Consider the following 20774-nt stretch of genomic DNA (forward strand, 5'->3'; position numbering starts at 1 on the left):
AATGAGCATCTGATACTTGGTTAAATAAAGACTCACCATCCTTCTGCGGCCTACTCGCGAAGTTGCTGCATCAATTTAGGTTCATGGTATGGGTTATTCTTGACATCCTCAAGTAGAGCAATCATTGACTGGTAGATGATGCTGTATTCTTTAGTGGAAAATTTTGGGAATGATTTTCCATTGCCATTCTTGATAAAGCCGTCCAGGACACAATGGTACTACAAAAATCAGCTTCAATCAGTTGTTGATAGTGTATAATATAGATGAATAAAAGATACCACAGTGCAAATCAAAGCTAGGCTGTTCAACAGTATCTCCTTCTTGAAAATATCCAGCCTCCTGTGAGCAACACAATAAGATCCAGTATATAAGAAACTGATGGTGGCCTCCCAGAGTGCAGGGTGAGTAGCATTATTAGTTTTCCCCAGTTCATCCACACCATTGCAAAGAAAAAGTGAATTGTGCAAAAGCTCCTTAGCGGTATTCTGTACCTATGTCACACGATCTTGCATAGCGACTTCGGGTGAGGGGATGAGGTTGTATATGGTGGGTGCTATGGCAACTGCTGTTTTCTTCAAATCGGAGTGCCAGGTTGACCAATCTTCATACAGCTAGGATAACAAAATATTAGAATCTGGACATGCGAGAACTGACATACATACCAGTTTCGCCATGTCAGGCTTGTAATTGGGCCACAGACCTAGTATATGTCATGAGTAAAATGTCTTGAGGAAGAAAAGGTCATACCTAGTTTGAGCTGCTTACTGCCTTCAAGTCATTCTACAAGAGATGATGTGAGAGCTTCAGTGACGGAAATGGGTAGATCATCGGCCAAAGTTGGGAATGCATTCTCGATTGTGTGCTGTGTATAGCAATCCCCTTTGGCATCCTCAAGGAAGGCCTTCCAGTGTGGCAGGTACCAGCCAAGTTGAGTGGGCTTGGGCTCAGACAGTTCCTTGGATCTTGGTGCTTTGACCATAGAAGCTTTGGTTTCTGATTCCTCCACTTTGATTGATGTTGTGTCGGAAGATCAGAGGAGATCAAGAAATTTGGGATTAGGAACACAGGGGCATCCATTTTTCTTTTGGTGATGGAGTAAAACATCATCTGGCTTGGGTTCAATGGCCGCCAGCTGCAAAAAAAAGACAGAAAAATTAGCGCACTCCAGGGAAACAAGTGAAACATACCTGGATGTCATCATCGCTGGAGGCACTATCCTCCACAGCCAATGCTATATTATTGTCTTCATCATGGGAATATTGGAACTTGAAGTCTGACGGCAGAGCAGTGGTGACCTGGGGTTGAGATGGTAATACTTTCTTTGAGAAACCTATAACTCATTTAGCACACATGATGACAACCTAACCAGTGACTCACCAGGGTGCGCAGTAAGGTATCCCTTTGATGCTCCCCAACCAACTTCCTGTTCTTTGTCATCAGTAGTACTTGTATCACTACTCTCACTAGACGTGTCTGATTCTGAATCTTTTTGACCACTTCCATCATCTGCTGATCAAAGGGTAGGGTCCAAATTTTGATAGAACATGTGATCAGATTGATGTACAGCTGATGTAGATCTTGAAGGTATTGGTGGCACAAAATCTTTCTTTGTAGATCTAGTAGTGATAGCAGGAAGACACATTGTGGCAACCTTCTCCCTTGCTGTAGCTACATATGGGTTGTTGAGTGCTTGCAAGTCAGGTTCTGTGCCCGGGGGAACAATGTGTTGAGAAAAGCTTGCACCAGCTTCATGTTGATGAAAACTGGATTGGATGTCTGATGCCTCCATGCTCAAGGGAGGGATAACAGCAGTCTTCGTCGCCTTGGCTTTCTTTCCCTGAGCTTTAGTGGAAGTTGCAGCAGGGGGATCCACCAGCTCAGAGGCACTATATGGTGGAGGAGGTTTCTAAATATATTCAGCGTCGACATCTGTAACTATGGGTAGAATAATAGACTTACCTTTGCCCGACTTCCACAACCCTTACGAACTGATTCTGGAGCAAGAGGGTTGACCGGAATGTTCAAATTGAGGGAGGTAGAGCCCTTGGGTTGGCTGGTCCGTGCTGGGGCACCCACAAGGGCACCAATTCTCTCAAGTTGATTGGCTCTACCTCCTGTTCCTGTGCCTGGGTGTCCAGAATGCCGAGAGAGTAAGGGGCTATCTACATCTGGAGTCTGCTGCAACATGGAGAGTGGCATGGCCCCAGCCCGTCATTTCTTGGTTGAAATCTCTTGCCCATCAGAGTCCGTAGCTTTATGCTTTGTTCTCTTCTTCTTAGGGCTACTGCAGGCAGGTATGACTGGGGCTGTAGCTGGGAGTAATAACAAGTAGTACCAATTAAATCAGACACTTACCCAAATGCTTTGTGTAGTCTGGTAGCAGGAATGAGAATGATCATTACAAATAATATCTGGAAATATGAGTCAACTGCAGCCCATGTGTAAAGGTGAAAATTTTACGAAGCTGAAAGTGTGCTTTGAAGATGGCTGAGTCGACTGTGTGTAGGCATAACATAGTTAGTATTAGTCACTAGAAAATGTTAAAGTCCTAAGTGAAGATGTACCATTTGGAAATATTCATGATGTTACAACATGACTCGAATAGAATGCATATCAAATCAAAGTGAGAGAGATTACATAAGTGTTTGCAGTAGAGTCAAGTTTATGTAAGTACATTTCGCTAAACACCTATCCAGTCTTACTCCTTTTTGACTTGGGTACAATTTCTAGGGTCCATTGGTAATCTATGACTCATTTGTTATTATGGCTCGTCTCATCTACGAGTGATTGTGATTCCCCCTCTTTGCCACTGCTTGCCAAGTGTTCTGCCTTGAGGCCTTTAAGTAACCACCGTGAGGCGAGGAGCTCAGGTGATGGCTGATTCATTGGAAGGTTTGTGATATGTCTCTCTAGCATCTCAATTACATCATCAAAGGTTACCTTCATTGGTTCTCTCATCAGATGGTACCACTCCAATGCGACAGGAAGGAGTTTTTTGAAGTATGGATGGAACTGCTTGCTAAGTTCCTCGACATAGTGCTCCATATGCCAGAAGAATGATGTTTTGCTGTCACAGCACAACTTGAATTTGGATGTGGATCATTGATGTGGTATCCAGTCATGAGTATTATCGAGTTTACGTTTCATGCCGAGAGGACCTCTGAATTTGATACAGATCCAGATGAAGATGTAAAACATTGACTTGAGGTCATTGTGTTAGCCATGTCTAACCAGGGGGGCAACCTTTGCTTTCGAACAGAAGGCTTTCTTGTGTTCATCCACTCCATCCAGATCACAAAGGTGGAGCTGCAAGAGAAGCACTTGGGGCATGAAGGGTAATGTGCCCTAAATGTTCATTATTAAAACATAGTATTATTTGGCAAAATAAAAACACTCACTGTGCCCCCAACAGCATAGTTCCTGCTCTTTAAAATATTAACAGCGAACTCCCAGCTAGGCATTAGTATGGGTATGGGTAACCCACATGGGTCATGGGTATGGGTAGTTGGTGGGTTGGGTATGGGTTATGGTCTCGTGACCCACCACTCCACCCATACCCACACCATGGATCATGTGTCAAGCCTCAAATGTCAAACTCTGGCAGGATTGTGTAAGAACTATACATAGTTTTCGTATACAACGTAAACCTTAATATCAACAAGTCATCAGTCACTCCTATCACCTCCAATAGCCAAATCCTTCCTAATGTTCAGTAAATATCAGCCGAAACTCACAGAGAAGGACAAGGAATTCTTTCAGTCAGTCAGGAAGGCTGTCAAATGCAAGCAAAGTGATGGTGACGAGCTCACCTTCAATAAGGCCAAACAAGCACCTGTTGCAGCTGCAAGTGACTCTGAACTTGAAGAAAGCTTAGGGCTATCTATATCAAAAAGGCTCTCATCAGAAGCAAGAGCTATTCTGTTATCATTCGAAGTGAAGATGAGGAGAAGGAACTTAATCATGATGCTGACATCATCGATATTTCTGCACCAACAGTCCTCCAACACAAGTGCCAAGGCCAATGAGTCTGAAAGTGAGACTGAGTGTCCCAAGGAGGATTCCGAGGCTGAAATGAGTTAGTACCTGTACACAAAACTATTGCTTAATTAATATTATGTTCACAGAGTGCTTGAGCAAAGAATGACTCTCATCTATCTATGCATTCTTTGAGCCCATTCCCTATCATTGGACACAAGAACCAACACCATTACCATGATAGTTATTTACCTCTGTTGTCACTTTATGAACTGGTGTTCGCAACCTTCCTTTTATGGAATGAGACCGCATAGTATAACATTTGACTTATGATGACAACAGGATTTCAACACTAAATGATACTAAACCCTTGGGTTACCCACCATGGGTATAAGACCCACCAAACTCATACTACCCACACCTACAACCCATGACCCACCGAACCCTTAGGTGGTGGGTATAGGTAATTGGTGGGTATGGGTATGGGTCAGCTCGTGGCAACCCATGGGTTACCCATGCTATTGCCTACTCCCAGCACTTCAGTCAACCACTCAAAAAGACCTCTTAGATCTATGTGTTTGTGGCTAGCAAAGGACCTAGTGGGTGTGCTTTAGGATGGTATTCCCAATATTTTACCCTATATGCTGGGATATCCCAGCCCACACTGAATACAGTGTCTGGGCTATCCCTAGTATCTATTTGTGATCTTTCCCAATCCCATTCAGGACCACTTTAGTATGTCTCTTGGACATCCCAGTACATTTATTGGGTGGACTTTCCCATCATAATTATGAGCGACAGGGGTCCTTTTGAAAACATTTTTGGGACAATAAAATCTACAATTTGTACATTTATGGGAAGCAATAGTAGGTGTATATATATGTAAGGCAATTAGTATAAAATATTCAGAGATGGGAAAGCCCAGATAGTAATAGAAGGACAGGCGGGAGAGCCCAGATGGTATGAAAAGAGTTGGTGGGAAAGCCCAGATAATGTGAAAATAGTAGATGATATAGAGAGTATTAGCAAGACAGCCCAAACACCAATGCTAACATTATTATCTCTAAAAAATTCCTCTCCCTTGGTTCACTTTATAAGGAACTTCAAAGATATCTGTAATACCATGTAGACTTTTGATGATCTCATTAAGTGAACTTTTCAATGTAATTATATGAAGTAAAGATATATATCTTTTATTTCACTATCAAAACATTCTGTCATTTAATGTACATGTATACTAATTGCCTTATATATATATACACCTACTATTGCTTCTCATAAATGTACAAATTGTAGATTTTATTGTCCCAAAAATGTTTTCAAAAGGACCCCTGTCGCTCATAATTATGATGGGAAAGTCCACCCAATAAATGTACTGGGATGTCCAAGAGACATACTAAAGTGGTCCTGAATGGGATTGGGAAAGATCACAAATAGATACTAGGGATAGCCCAGACACTGTATTCAGTGTGGGCTGGGATATCCCAGCATATAGGGTAAAATATTGGGAATACCATCCTAAAGCACACCCACTAGGTCCTTTGCTAGCCACAAACACATAGACCTAAGAGGTCTTTTTGAGTAGTTGACTGAAGTGCTCCCAGTCTATCAGCATCCCGTGGGTGTCTTTCCCATCGTCCTCAATCATAGTATTGTTCAAACTGCAGTCACAATGGAGAACCTTGCGCTCTTTCACCGCTTCCTTCTGAACTAAACATTAGGTCAGTAAAATCTTCGATATACAGTGGCTCAAAAAGTGTCCCAATGTTTGTAGGTTTTCATGTAATTGTGTTATTGCGAGCCAGGGTGTGAGAATCTGACTAAGTCAAAGGGAGGTCCCAAAAAGCTCCGCTTCTCGGCTACAATTATGTCCCCTATAGCGTGAGAATCCATTGACGCCGTGCGAAGATATGGCTATTTTAATTAGGTGACTCATTGGGACACTTTTTTGAGTTTGAATCAATTATACATAATCTCTATAATTCTAGTACTTAGTGTTTCCTCCCTTAGCTTTAATGACTGCTGCTACCCTCCTAGGCATACTTTCTATCAATTTCTGACACTCCTCCTTAGCAATCTTTCCCCACTCTACTACAACTCTCTTCCATAACTGAAATAGTCCATTAAGTGGGTCTTGATAGGCAGCAAGCATTCTCTTGAGTAATTCCCAAAGATGTTCAATGGGATTGAGGTCTGGAGACTGTGCTGGCCATGATAGGACAGTAATATCATGGTCCTCAAACCATTTGGTGGCCAACTTTGAGGTATGCTTGGGGTCATTATCTTGTTGGAAGATAATGTTTTCTTCATCAATACCTGATTCTTGCATGCTTTTGAGCAGACACTCCTCCAGAATGGAGACATACTGCTCTGCATTCATCCTCCCCTCCACCTCACATAGAATTCCCACCCCATGCCACCCCATGCAGCCCCACACCATCATATTTCCTCCTCCAAACTTAAGAGTACCTTTCACTTCTTTTTCTCCAAGTGGATCTCCTGCCTTTTTCCAAACATACTCTTGACCATCTGACCAAATAACTCTCTTCCAGTCCTCTATAGTCCAGTGCTGGTGCTTTAAAGCAAATACTAGTCTCCTTTTCCTATGGGCTGGTGACAGTAGGGGTTTCTTCTTCTTGACTACAGCTTTAAGATTGGCTTCCTTGAGGGTGTTCCTGACTGTTTGAGTGGAGATAGTGGTAGTGATGATAGAATTGATGTATTTTGTGGCTTGAACAGCAGTAGAGGCCTTTCCAGATATAATATGATGAACAAGAGCTCTTTTGTCATGCAGAGTAAGTTTAGAAGGACGACCCATTTTGACATTTTCTTTGTTGGGAATATTCTGGTTGATAACCCTGGCAATAGTTGACTTCTCCAGACCAGTTTTGGAGGCAATCTGCCTGATAGATAGACCAGAGGTGGAGAGAAAAAAGATATTATCTCTTTGAGAAGAGGAAATAGACTTCATGCTGATTATGAGGGACATGATGTTATTGGAAGGGTTTATATATGTACAGGATATTAAAATGAGACCATATTGTCAATATGGGACCATTTATATATATATTTGTAAATGGTGTCATGTCTAAATGATCTGATTTTCATATTTTAATAGAAACTCAAAAAAGTGTTCCAATGAGTCACCTAATTAAAATAGCCATATCTTCGCATGGCGTCAATGGATTCTCACGCTATAGGGGACATAATTGTAGCCGAGAAGCGGAGCTTTTTGGGACCTCCCTTTGGCTTAGTCAGATTCTCACACCCGGGCTCGCAATAACACATTTACATGAAAACCTACAAACATTGAGACACTTTTTTGAGCCACTGTATTGTAATATAGAACTTACTTTTGATGATATTGCGTATTGAGCTGAGCAACTCTAGCTTCAAGCAGAATTTATGCAAAGGCCTTGCATGTGGCTTCAAGATGAGGTGACCATGAGTCCAGGATGTGCCCTTAAGGCTGTGCAAAACTTTGTACCGATAGTTTGAAGTTCAATCAACTTTGTTCCCAGACTCAACAAACCAATGCTCGATGAGGGTAGGAACACCGCAGGCTCCACTCATCTTCTTCATCATGTTGATCTCATTCATAGCCTCCTCTCCCCCCAGTACCCAGTGGTCCTTGATAATGAACTCTTCTTTGTCTTTCCTGGCCAAGTAACAAATGGAACCATGCCTAATAAGACCCTGGCTCGAGAATATAATTTCCAGCATATCGTAGTAATGGTCATAGACGCGAATCTTGCCAATAGGTTCTGGAAGGGGTGCGCACAGAGGGTCATCATCATCATTTTTAATTTTAGTGGTGTCCTGAGATGTGGTCTCATTATCCTGACCCTCGCCCTCATTCTCGCCCTCGCTCTTGTTCTTGCTCTCAACCTCACTCTCACCCTCACCATTTCCCTCACTGGCAGCCTTGACTTCCAGATCTTTTAAGTCCTTCAGGATGTGGATGGAGAGCCAATTCAAGTGTGATTTGATTGTTTGATCAAGTGTGTGCCTAAAGATGTTAATTGAGGGGTCGTACCCAACACATTCAAGTTCACTGAAGACCACACTTGAGAATATTTGTAAGTACTTGTTAGGTTATTGGTCAATATGAGTACAAGCACTTATGACACCACCCAAGTGGTCATACAAGTGGACGCAAAGTTCATGATAGCCGGTGCACAGTGAGATCATCAGAGTGAATCTTCTCCAGGGCTGATGTTTCAGAAGTAGGTATGCTTTAGTGTTGAGAGTCTTTGCAAGGGTATCCAAAGGTGTGTATGTGCTAGCAGTCCATCTGGTTTGCATTTGATATCTTCACCACGTACTGGGTGTGATGAGTTTGCTGTGCTCCAGTTGCATGACAAATGGTGTTTTTGAGCAAGTTCAGGCTGTTTTGCAAGGAGGGCAACAGAGATGACATTAAAGAATGATCCGAAGATATGTTCTGTCAAAGATTGATTGAAGTCTTCCTCACCGGCCATCGCTTCATTCCCATCATTGGATGAGTCCAATGAACCCTTGCTATTGCTGGATGGCATCTGGTCATCAAATGACCCTGCTCCACCAGACAATATGGACTCTGAGAGGCTGTTTTCGGTGATGTTTGTGTCTTCAGTGGTTGGTGTATCAATGGTTTGGTAGGTTAACTTTTCCACATTTGTAGCAGCTTCATTGACCAAGATCCACTCTCCCTTGTTACTTTTGACTCCTTTCTGCTCCCTGTGTTTTGTAGGTGAACAGTTGCATTCATATGATGATGGCAGCACCCAATTCCACCAATGCTTTTCAGTATCGTACAGGTTGATCATGGGAACCCCATCTGGTTCAACACTGAAAGTATGAAGACCATCAAGCCTTGCACTTTGAGGAACACTGCTCAAAGGAATTGCAAGCTCTTCTGCTACAGGAATCTCAGTGGTAAAGGATTGGAAGATATGAGTCAACAGGTGGTAAGTTCGTCTTTGTTAGCAGGTTGATGTTCCTCGAGTATCAAATGATTAAGTTCAGAATTTGTGAGTTTGTCCATTGTTTGGGTGTCATGTATTGGGGGAGCCATCACAAAGGATGACAGCTTCTTCCCAAGGTTAATTATTCGAAAATGACAAGCAGATGGCATAGCATGCAGGATGAACAATGGTTGCTATGTACACTCAGAATAGCATGAAATAGGTACTGTGCACTACCATAACCAAAAACTGATCTTTTCTCGAACCAAATACTATGCTGATAGGGCGAAGAAGGTGCTTGTTTCCCAAAACTCATTCAACCAAAGCTCTGCAGCATGCTCCATACTATTATGTGCGGTGAGGCGCTTATCTGCAGTGACTTCAAGATGAGGGACCAGATTAATAATTCGAACATTTTGCCCACTTGAGCAGGTGCAGTTGTGTATTTGCATCGCGATCATTTGATAAGTCAAAGCATTGAACATAGGTGAGAAATCGATCTTGCCATGACCATTGCGTGCCACTCTTACCAATAGGCCACACGATAAGCCTGATCTGAGTGATGGTGTGATCTGCAGGGTAAGTAGTCGATGTTAGAACGAGTGTCGTTATATGAGACAGAAAACTTGCCTGAGAGACAACTACTGGGCCATGAATAGCCCACAGTTGTCTCCACAATAACTGTGTCATAATGACCCAGGATCCAGGGACCACTGGGTGGAGCACAATTAAGTGTTTGAGCAGGTTTGATGGTATGAGTGTTGTGGAAGTCTGTCTTGCAAGTGAATCTTGAACCAGACTTGAAGTTTGTCGAAAGGAAGGTCAGCTGTAGGTCCAGCTCTCCTTGGGCCACCTATGGCATGAATGTGCTGATGTCCATGAGTAGCCTCACACTGGAGAAAGTCAGCAATGGCTAGCCACAGATCAGGTAAGTCAAATTTCACAGTGACTTCATTGATGGTAATACTCCTGATGGACGGATCATACCCAAGATTAAAGGCTGTGCATCCAACACTAAATGAGCACAATGGAACAGGAACTGAACCCTCATCTCTGCACCAGAGAGCTCTGGCGATAGCGAAATAGTTTGTGATTGGATGTATATGTCCAGGCTGCTGTGGTTCAGGGGAAATTTCATGTATGTCAACGTCATCATCAATGTCAGGGTCTACATCCTTCAGCTCCTCAGCACACTGTCCACGATCTAAAAGGCTCATAGCGAGCTCAAACCAGCAACACTTGTCTGCACAGTCCAGGTGTCAACATATCTGAGGATTGTAGTTGTTATTATTGCTAGACCTCGCTGGGTCTTTGATTTTGGTGATATGAGCATGTTCAGTAACATCCACGGACCACTGTCTTGTGACACCAGATGTATGGATACTGGGAACAACACTGCATAAGTTCTAACTTGGGAATATGCCAGTGAGTGATGGGTCTATTGCCCTTTCCCCGGTGAGCCCCAGCATCAATAATTGCATCCTTGTTTGCATGGAACTCATGGAATGTGCCCGAGATGCACTTGAGATCGTCGTCATCAAGGTATAGCGACTGAACGAGATAACAGAATTGCATGAGCGCACGTAAGGCAGTGATGATACATGCAGGTGCTGCGTCCATGCACACTGCAATGATATATCGCTGCATGTCTCATTGACAGCAACCAGTGACCTGTTTAAGCTTCGAGATGCCTCCAAGAAAGTGACAATAACCAGTGGTGGGCTGTAAGATGGAAAATCAGAAATTGATCTTGGATTCTCCAACAGCACAGATGAGCCATTATGCATTGTGGTCGAAAAATTCCTTATGCAAGTGGTGTAGGGATTCTGGTGTAAAGAAATGGGAGGGCTCTGCGAGTATCCAGTCCTGAAAGAACAGTTTGGCAACACCATTCAGACAAAACTTCTGCACTTCACAGAAGAAAGCCTCAAGGTCAAGGAGATTGGCATGTGAGTGGACAATGGCAAGCTGCGCAAGAGTCATTGATTTCATGCGGGGTTCATGCTGGAAGTCATCCCCAAAATGCTTGTACATTGCCATGGTCACTGGTGACATCTTTCCACCGACAGTCTCCAGCATCATGGCTTCCGGGGTGTCAGCAATATAACTTGCCAGTGCAGTGAAACAGTAACGACTCTGCCCAATGGGGTCAGATAACATGATGCCCTTTCGAGCAGCCTGCTTGAGTGATTTGAGAACAATGTCTAGACATTGGTGTATGAGGCGATCCTCCAATACACCTTTCATCTGCTTCCTCTTATAAATAAACTTCAGGACCAGCAGTAAGGCAGTGAGAACGAAAGAACTTGATGAAGATTTGAGTCATGTATTCATATGTATATTGACCAAGCTAATAAGAAGTAGATGAGCTACATGATTGCCTGTTAAGGCAGTAATGTTCGTTTTGTTGGATGATAGGATAGTACCAAGAAGAGTTGCACCGTGTGGTATTGCTGACTTCAAAAATACATTAGTCAAACACATTGAAATTCAATTTGTTATGCACTTGCATGTCCCAAGCGTCATTTCCCATCATCCATTCAGTATAGATGTGACACAGTGTAAGCTGGATGCTTATGACGCGCGTTGTTTGTGCTTGCTTGCCTTGTTGATTATCTTCCTGTTGCGCTGCTGCCTTGTATCTTATCTACTACCATCCACACCGTCAATCCACAACCTGTCCACACTTTGTCCTGTGCCGTTTCTGAGTGTTTCACTCCTTCCGGAGTGGTGTCCACTTTTTTTTAAGTGTTCGACTAAGTCGAAATCTCCACAGTGTTCAACACTGTCATCGTTGCTGATCCCTGTTACCGCCATATATCAAACCGTACCTGCCGCCTTCCCGCTATACAAAAGTGGTCCTTAAAAGGTCACTGGTACACACAGACATCGTGCCTTACAAAAAGGTACTGCCGAAAGGGACAGTTGCCCCTCTCACTCGCGCTAGAGCAAAAGCTGGGGATAACTCAACCTTAAATACCGAGATGTTACCCTCGCAAACACCACGTGCACCCTCACCAGACTCATCATCTTCGTCTTCATCCGACGGTTCCTACTTCAATTTCATGTTCGAACCACGCGCATATACCCACATGAAGACCGCAAGAGTTGAGCAGTCGGCATGCACGAAGCCACCAACTCTCACGGCCAGCGAACTCACACCAGAGGTCGTTCGAGCCTGGGATATGGCATGCCAGAACTACTTTACTCACAAGGAAGTAGCTGAAGACGTACAAGTGAAGAAAGTCGCTTGGGGCATGCTAGACCCGCGGCTTCAGGATTGGTACATGACTAATCATGTGGCCCTGGACGCAATGTCCTTTGCAGACTACATGAAAGACTTTCGAGCGAACTGGCTTGATTCTGATTGGGCAGCGCAGGTGCACAAGAAACTGCTCAGCTCGTCCCAAGGGACAAGGCCCTTCACCGAATGGGCGGCAGAACTCCAAAGCACCAACGCGCTTTTGACGGGAGAGACTTGCTATTTCTCAAAGACCCTCATGCGAAACCAATTGGAGGCCAACATGAATGACGACCTCTCCGCAGATTGCAGACATGAGGGAGTTCATGACGAGGTTGATTTAAAAAAATGGATGGAGAAAGTAAAGTGTCTCGACGATAAACACTTACGCACTGTCGCAAGGCAAAAGGAAGCTATCAATGCGGCCTTTCTCTCCAGGAACAAACAACCCTTCGGCGTGCGTACAAACAACCTGAAAGCTGGCCAATCATCAGACGCGACATCCAAAACGTACACTCGTCTCCCAGCCCTCACCGAGAACGAAAGAGCGCTACTTAACAAACATGAAGGGTGTTTCAAGTGCAGACGCTTCTACGTCACTTGCCGCTCCAAAGACTGCAAGAACGGTTTCCCTGACGGCGCTACCTACAAGACATTGACAGAGGCTATGGCTGCCAACCGCAAGAACAAGTCCTCGAAAATGTCAACCATTGCATCTGTGGAAGCTGTTGCTGCTGTTGTAATGCCGTCTGCTGTCCTTGGCAACGGTACAGACTCGGGAGAAGAGTATGTTGAAATACAGTCTTCATTCCCAGTTGACGCTGTTTCGCCTGCTTCTCCTACATCCTCCGAATCTGAAAACCCCTCATCTTCAGTGCCTTTAACCACACCACAGCTTATGTGGCAATGTTCACTTATTGGCTCTGTTTCTCTGTTTTCTGTTTCTGTATCTGCGCTAATTGATGACGGTTCTTCCCTAGTTCTGATTGATGATGCTCTCGTCAGGAAGCTTGGGTTACGACGTCGAAAATTGCACATTCCAATTCCTGCGATGGTAGCCATGCAATCAGACACGAACTCCCCCCCTTTTTCCCTCCATGAATACATTAGAATTAAGCCCACTTCAATTAATTGTGACTGGACTTCACGGACCATAAAGGCTGTTATCGCACCGAATTTGTGCACTTCCCTTCTCCTTGGTGGCCCTTTTCTTTCTCATAATTGCATTGTTATCGACCACGAATTACGCACTTGTATTGTAAAAGATTCCTTGTACGACTTATTAAACCCCCCTTCACTTCCTTCCTTTTTACCTGTACCACCGCCTGTTACTCCTTCTGTCGCCCAAGTCAATGTGTACCGGAAATCACTCGCACTCGAATTGAAGGACATTCTTGTCACACAGCAAACCAAGATCGAGGACAAATGCAAGACGATCCAACCGGTCAACATTGGCGCAGTGTTACAGAAGAGGATAGAAAGCTTAGCGTTTGAGGAAAAGCTTGCGCAACTAAATATTGACGCTAAGACTCGTTTCGCGGATTGTTTCCCTGTGGATATTCCACACATTGACGACTTACCAGATGATGTTTATTATCGCATCAAACTTCGAGACACGAATCAAGTAATTCAGATGCGAGGCTACAACTGCCCACGCAAGTACCGAGAATCGTGGCACACCCTGCTACAACAACATCTCGATGCTGGACGGATACAACCATCTTCATCTCAGCATTCAGCCCCGTCATTCATCATCCCAAAAGCAGACCCAACGGTATTACCCAGATGGGTAAACGACTTTCGAGTGCTTAATGCCAATACCGTGCCGGATAATTTCCCTTTACCGAGAATCAACGAGATCCTGATGGATTGCACTAAAGGGAAAATTTTCGGGAAAATGGATATGACTAACTTGTTCTTTCAAACAAAGGTCCACCCTGACGACAGACACCTACTTGCTGTACACACACCTTTTGGACTACACAAGTGGTGCGTCATGCCAATGGGCGTGCGCAACGCGCCGGCAACACATCAATGTCAAATGGTGGCAGCACTCCATCCACTGATCAGTAAAATTTGTCATGTTTACCTGGATGACATTATCATTTGGTCACAGACTGTTGAGGAACATGTACTGAACGTCAATGCAGTATTGGAAGCACTACGTGCAGCGTCACTCTTTTGCTCCCCCAAGAAAACATGCCTTTTCACAACGGAGGTGCATTTTCTCGGCCATGTCATATCGGACCAAGGTATCGAGGCAGACCCATCCAAAATCTCTCGTATTATCAACTGGCCGGCTCCAAGGAGCGCAAACGAAGTTCGCGCATTCCTTGGCCTAGTATGCTATGTTGCAGATTTCCTCCCCAATCTTGCCGAGTATACGCGTGTGCTGAACGGACTGACAATGAAGGCAGTTGATCTATAATGGCCCGGCTGGTCGGCAGAACATGATGCCGCATTCCGCGCAATCAAGGAACTGGTAATCTCTCGTCGAGTACTGACGACTATCAACCATGATGAACCAGGTGACAATAAAGTTTTCGTGACCACTGACGCAAGTGAGTTTTGCACAGGTGCAGTGTTATCATGGGGACTGACATGGGAAACGGCTCGACCAGTAGCCTTTGAGTCTTCACCATTCAAAGATGCAGAACTACGCTACCCAGTACACGAAAAGGAATTACTTGCGATCATACGAGCACTGAAGAAATGGAGGGTAGAACTTCTTGGAACACAGTTTGAAGTTCGCACAGACCATAGAACACTTGAAAGCTTCATGTCCCAGCGGGATTTGTCATGACGACAAGGTCGTTGGCAAGAGTTTCTCGCCGCATATGACTTTAAGGTTGTATACTTGAAGGGTACTGACAATGCGGCGGCAGATGCACTATCACGCACGGACTTTCCTGAACCAGATACAGCGCTGCACAATACGCATCTGGATCTTGACACCGCAGAAACAACAACACAGGTCGCATCTGTACTTACAATTCAATCGGACAAGACACTGCTTGAGACCATCAAATGAGAATACCCTAACGACCCATTTACGGCGAAGCTAGACGGTCTCCTCGACTCCCTCCCAGGACTAGAGAAGAAAGATGGGTTATTTCTCATCAGTGACCGACTCGTCGTTCCATGTACTGCTAATCTTCGAGAAGACTTATACCATCTTGCGCATGACAATCTCGGACATTTTGGAGGAGACAAATCTTATGAAGCTCTCCGCACGTCTTTCTACTGGCCAAACATACGAAAAGACTTACTAGAAGCTTACATACTGACATGTGACTCATGTCAACGCAATAAATCACCCACCACAAAGCCACCAGGACCACTACATCCGCTACCAATCCCAGACAAGCGAGGTGACTCAGTCGCTATCGACTTCATAGGCCCACTACCTGAAGATGAAGGATTTAACATGGTAGCCACCATTACTGACTGTCTCAATGCTGATATTCGATTAGTTCCATGTCGCAAGAACATCACTGCTCCAGAATTTGCAAGATTATTCTTCGACAAGTGGTATTGCGAGAACGGTTTACCACTCAAAGTTGTATCAGACCGAGACAAGCTATTTGTATCTTCATTCTGGAAATCATTGACGCAACTAACGGGTATCAAATTGAAAATGTCATCAGCATTCCATCCACAATCTGACGGCGTGAGCGAGCATACAAACAAGACGCTTAACCAATGCATACACTATCACGTCGAAAGAAACCAAAAAGGCTGGGTCCGTGCCTTGCCTCGTGTGCGCTTCAACATCATGAATATGATCTACCACAGACGATGAACATCTATCCCACCTTCCATGTCTCCCAACTGCGCGCCTACCACCAAAACGACCCTTGCTTATTTCCCAACCGTGAACAAAAACGTCCTGGTGCCATCGTGACAGCCGAGGGCGCCATAGAATGCTTCATCGAAAAGATTGTCGACGAAAGAAGAAGGGGAAGAGGTGCCCAATACCTCGTACGGTGGCAAGAAGAAGGACCGGAGGCTGACGAGTGGCTGCCGAGGAGAGAACTGGAAGAGACAGAGGCGTTAGACATCTGGCTAGGAGAAAGGGAGGCTGGTGTTTCATAGGGTGGAGGAGTGTAAGCTGGATGCTTATGACACGTGTTGTTTGTGCTTGCTTGCCTTGTTGATTATCTTCCTGTTGCACTGCTGCCTTGTATCTTATCTACTACCATCCGCACCATCAATCCACGACCTGTCCACGCTTTGTCCTGTGCCGTTTCTGAGTGTTTCCCTCCTTCCGGAGTGGTTTCCAACAGCCTCTCTGCAGTGGTGTACACCTTGCAAGATGTGAAGTCCATATGATTGTGAAATAATGGGTGGTTGAAGATACTTGCGATACACTCTAGTGGGTCACACCAATAGAGAATTACAGGTGACTTAGTAGGATGTGACATAGGAATGATTTGGGACTTCCAATGTGGACCACTGGGTAGCATTTCTGCTCGACCTTGAAGTTCTTTGGCCAAGCAAAATGACAAGGGTAAATCTTCAATCTAAAAGGGCCTACAGTCAAGGGAGAGCAGCAAGTTTAAAGTTCAGACACTGACCATGTCAAGCGATAGGAAAGAGTCAATCTTCTCCATACTCAAACCAGAACACAGTAGCCATGTGGCAACCTGCCAGTTTCTCCAACTACTGAATGGAAAATAAAGATTTGTTTTGCGATATATGCTGATACCGAGCATTCTTATCAGCACAGGTCTGGATCTTGAGCATGCACAGTAGGTGGTGAGTGGATTTTGAGTGAAACTAAACTGATTTCATTTGTAGGTGGCGACTTTGTGTGGATAATGGGAACTTAAGTCAACATGCAATGAATGAGCAGCAAGCAAACACCTTGACATGCAGGAATAGTCTCCAGCATCAGATTGAAGAATGGACCGAAATTCAAGTTTTATATATGCCATGTGTATCTTAACTACATGCTACTGGTATTGGCCTCATTCACCCCCTCAATAGTGCTCAAACTAGCAATGAAGAGAGCATCTGTCCAGAGCCAAAGCCCAACTCTGCCAGACCCAAAGATTTTCAGTTGCTATTCCCTTCCGACATCTGTGACTTTGCAACATGTGATTCAAAGCTTCTTCAAATAGAGTGGTCTTTACATTCCACACAGGCCAATGATGCTCTGTATGAGTGTCATTCTCATATACACCTTTACCATCAGCTCTTGCAGTTTAAAAGCTGACACCTACGTGGACAAAGTGCCAACACTCACGCACATAGGATGATCCAAGCTGTGGAGAAGTGGCTGGTCCTCAGCCATGATAAGTATTCACATGCTCATAGTGCGCTGATCTGCCTTTCAAGGCACCTTGATCGTGTCAAGTGGGATTGTAAGTTGCAGGTATTGAAAAAATCTGAGCTCAGACCAATAGGCAACCTTGGGGGACTGACTCAGGGCACAGTAATCATGTCATGGATCTGGCTTACGTATGGGATCTCTTCTGAGTCACATAACAGTGAGGGGCTGCAAGACTGTAAGTGCTTATGTAGCAATGTTTTTGTTCTGAGTCATACTCATTTTATGATCGATTTAGCACTCCACATTGAATGATACAAGACAAGGGCTCGACATACCAGATGGTTAGAAGAAATACAACTACTGCAAGTAGAAATGCACTGTGTGTTAGCATTCTTCGCATGGGAAGCCAACTGCTAGGATAAACGAGCAACCCTTCACATAATGGACTGGTCAGAGGATACAGAGGGGTTGACAGCATATGCAAAGCGCCAAGCTGCTATCTGGCATGCCTTGTCTGCTCATTTCTCAGAGATGTGGTCTAATGTGGGAGTTCTGGTAAGTGCTGGTTTGGATGATGGTGCAGAAGACCAGGAGGATAATGAACCTTCTATTGATGAACCTCCCTATGAAGATCTTGATGAGGTTGATTAATATCATTCTGTACCTTCATGTGTAGTCAGATTTAATCAATCTTGCATCTCAGATTCTCAACGATGCTTGACATTTACAGTGCAGCCTGGGTATCCTCCATTAAAGTGACAAATGTGCTGGCTGTCAAACAGAGAATCATATAGATCACTAGCCTACAGAGATGTATCATTTAGAATGGATAATTGAGCTAATGGATGTATTCCAGTTTTAGGGCTATAGCCCACAATGATATATCCATACATCAAGATGGGGTGTTAAATGAACAGTGGCATCGCAGCACACCTTCCTAATATAGTCAAATTTATGATATGATATTCTAATCAACATATTTCAAGCCTACAGAAAGTGATCCAGTACAGCTTTTTCTCTCTCATTTCTCAGCACAAAGTACAGTTTAATTTTTGTCCAAAGGGGTCCCTCATAGTTTAAATATCAAATATTTTTGTCACATTTTGTACAACACATAAACCTCTCCTAAATATCAATAACCTTGATGTGTGAGCACAGTGGACTAGGGGTCTCATGGGCAAGAGAGATGAGAAGAGAGTCCCACGGCTGTTTCCAAAGCTTAGTCAGACGAGGTTGGCAGATTCACACACGAACATGTAGCATAAGCATTCATCCCAGTAGCAGCCTCACAGAGCCAGTTCAACCCATCTCATCATGGTGAACAGAGAAAGTTCGACACAACCGTGCTCAGCATAGCATTAGCACTCAGCCGCAGTTTTATCACAGTCATTCTTTGCAATCGTCCAATCAGAAAAGGAAGAACCCTCGATTCAGAAACACCAGCAGCCTTATTACAAGTAAAAGCAGTTTTTTTATGTTGTGTTATGCCTAAAAGGCCAAGCTAGACAGTAGGTGTTCTCAGAACACCTGCACATATTACAAAAAGGGCTATGTTTCACTTCAAGTGTTTACATAGATTCCCATCAGAAACTGATGGCCAGTAGCTTAAGACCCAGAGCATCAATGGGACTTGCAGTAACTAATGTTCACTCAAAAACCAACTGGGTGGAGTGGTTAACAGACACATCCATTGCTTCTTCTCCACTCAATACGCCCGGAGCATCCTCACTAAATACACCATACCGTGCAGAGAGTTCACCTCTGAGCAGTCTCGAAGATGAAGACCAAAACAATGTCCTGTTCCCAGAGTTAGAGGTCCCAGAATTGGATCTAGACTTGATTCCACTCAATTTCAAACCACTACCACGGTATATGAAAAGAGAGCAGCTCAAATCAACTTCTATGGCACCGGACTACGACTTAAACAGGTTTGTCATGATCGCACAAGCCAAGAAAGAGATGCCTATGGAAACACCACAGATATTCAATGGTGACAGACGTACATCAGAGAACCAAGCTGATTTTTTAAAGTTGTTTAACTGGGCAATGAGACAGCAATCAATTATCATGAGCACGGACAAATTAGATGCATCTGGAGATTACCTAGGGACGGGCTCACAAGCCGAAATATGGTTCAAAGCTCTTCTGGTGGCAGATAAAACCACATGGCCAGTGTTCATTGCAGCATTCAAAAGATGCTGGCCACTGATTGTAATCGTGGAAAAGACTAAAGCAGAATATGAGAAGGAACTGCTGGAGTTTTTATTGACAGATAAGGAGGTTGGAATGAAAACCATGCTATATGATCATGAATGCTGGACACACATGGCCTGGGCCACCAAGGCATTGCAGCTGGCAACAAGTGCAGGAATTGTGTTAAGCATGTCCATGATTTGGCAGGTTAGATGGAAGCTCCCGAGCATTGTGAAGGACTTCTTTGGAGAAAAAAGAACAGCATGTGAAACAGGAATTGGAAGTCAATATACTGTGCACAGATGTAGCCCGGTTACAACAACATAACATAACACAAAACCCAATTGCAGCACTTCAGAACCAGCTTTTTCAAATGTCCATCAATCCTTCAGTAATATCAAACGCACCTCACAGTAGCAACACGATCACATGTACAGCAGCACAAACGACCACAGCACATCCATCGTCAACTTTCACTCATCAGCCAACAACAGGCTTGCAACAGTTGGTGCTAACGGATGATGTCAAGACAATGGTGAGACAGCTCATAGCATTATACACATATCATCAGGATACAGCTGGAGGGTGCGCAGCGTATGCTACGCAAATAACTCAATGGAATGCAAAATGGGGAGAGAATGGCAGGGTCACACACAAAACAGGATACCTGCTTAAACCAGGCACAGCAGTGATTGCTTCCAGTGAATGCTTCATGTGTGGCATGCATGGACATAATGGGAGGAACTGCCCAATACCACTGGACCATCAGGAAAAGTTAACGTGCAAGGAAGCAGCATGGAGAGCGATAGTAAGCAAGGTTTTAGGAATGTTCAATTGAGTGACGGCTACAATGATAGCATTAGTATTTGGTCATGCACAACAGCCAGTATTGGCTTGGATTGAGGAAATTCAAGAAGGAAATGAGGGAAAAGAGAATGAGTCGACGTAGAAAGCGATATCACGTTGACCCAACATTCCAGGAATATCCAAGCTAAAGAAAGAGTCCTTGCGTGGGGAGAGGCACCGCACGAGGACAACCTGGTTATGCTATGCCCCAATCCTGTCAATGAATGTATAGATAATGCATCAGTTGCAGTTGTACCCACTTCAACAGAAACAATTCAGATCGTTGATTTGTACACAC

At 44.2% G+C, this 20774-nt stretch overlaps 5 protein-coding genes across 5 annotated transcripts; all 5 read right to left on the reverse strand.

Moving 5' to 3' along the window:
• Positions 1–491: 491 nt before the first annotated feature.
• On the reverse strand, positions 492–2199 carry F5891DRAFT_978212 (uncharacterized protein; the record flags this gene model as incomplete). Its single annotated transcript, XM_041376766.1, has 10 exons — positions 492–611; positions 659–700; positions 766–780; positions 812–1005; positions 1066–1132; positions 1188–1330; positions 1378–1423; positions 1465–1506; positions 1565–1906; positions 1960–2199. The coding sequence occupies 10 exons, from the start codon at positions 2197–2199 to the stop codon at positions 492–494; spliced, it is 1251 nt and encodes a 416-aa protein (XP_041228761.1).
• A 552-nt stretch (positions 2200–2751) lies between these two features.
• Positions 2752–3962, reverse strand: F5891DRAFT_978213 (uncharacterized protein; the record flags this gene model as incomplete). The annotated part of the gene is made up of 5 exons (XM_041376767.1): positions 2752–3081; positions 3232–3345; positions 3399–3425; positions 3735–3752; positions 3810–3962. 5 exons carry the CDS (start codon positions 3960–3962, stop codon positions 2752–2754), a joined length of 642 nt encoding a protein of 213 aa, XP_041228762.1.
• Positions 3963–7476: 3514 nt separating this feature from the next.
• On the reverse strand, positions 7477–10138 carry F5891DRAFT_1185829 (uncharacterized protein; the record flags this gene model as incomplete). Its single annotated transcript, XM_041366599.1, has 4 exons — positions 7477–7923; positions 8301–8875; positions 9452–9692; positions 9722–10138. 4 exons carry the CDS (start codon positions 10136–10138, stop codon positions 7477–7479), a joined length of 1680 nt encoding a protein of 559 aa, XP_041228763.1.
• Positions 10139–10700: 562 nt separating this feature from the next.
• Positions 10701–11168, reverse strand: F5891DRAFT_1185830 (uncharacterized protein; the record flags this gene model as incomplete). Its single annotated transcript, XM_041366600.1, has 1 exon — positions 10701–11168. The coding sequence occupies one exon, from the start codon at positions 11166–11168 to the stop codon at positions 10701–10703; it is 468 nt and encodes a 155-aa protein (XP_041228764.1).
• Positions 11169–16451: 5283 nt separating this feature from the next.
• F5891DRAFT_897839 (uncharacterized protein) lies at positions 16452–16838 on the reverse strand (the record flags this gene model as incomplete). The annotated part of the gene is made up of 2 exons (XM_041373401.1): positions 16452–16685; positions 16734–16838. Coding segments are annotated over 2 exons (339 nt in total), but the record flags the coding sequence as incomplete, so codon positions are not given.
• Positions 16839–20774: the final 3936 nt, after the last annotated feature.

The sequence above is a fragment of the Suillus fuscotomentosus genome, assembly GCF_016647785.1.
Source record: "Suillus fuscotomentosus strain FC203 chromosome Unknown F5891scaffold_14, whole genome shotgun sequence".
NCBI lineage: Eukaryota > Fungi > Basidiomycota > Agaricomycetes > Boletales > Suillaceae > Suillus > Suillus fuscotomentosus.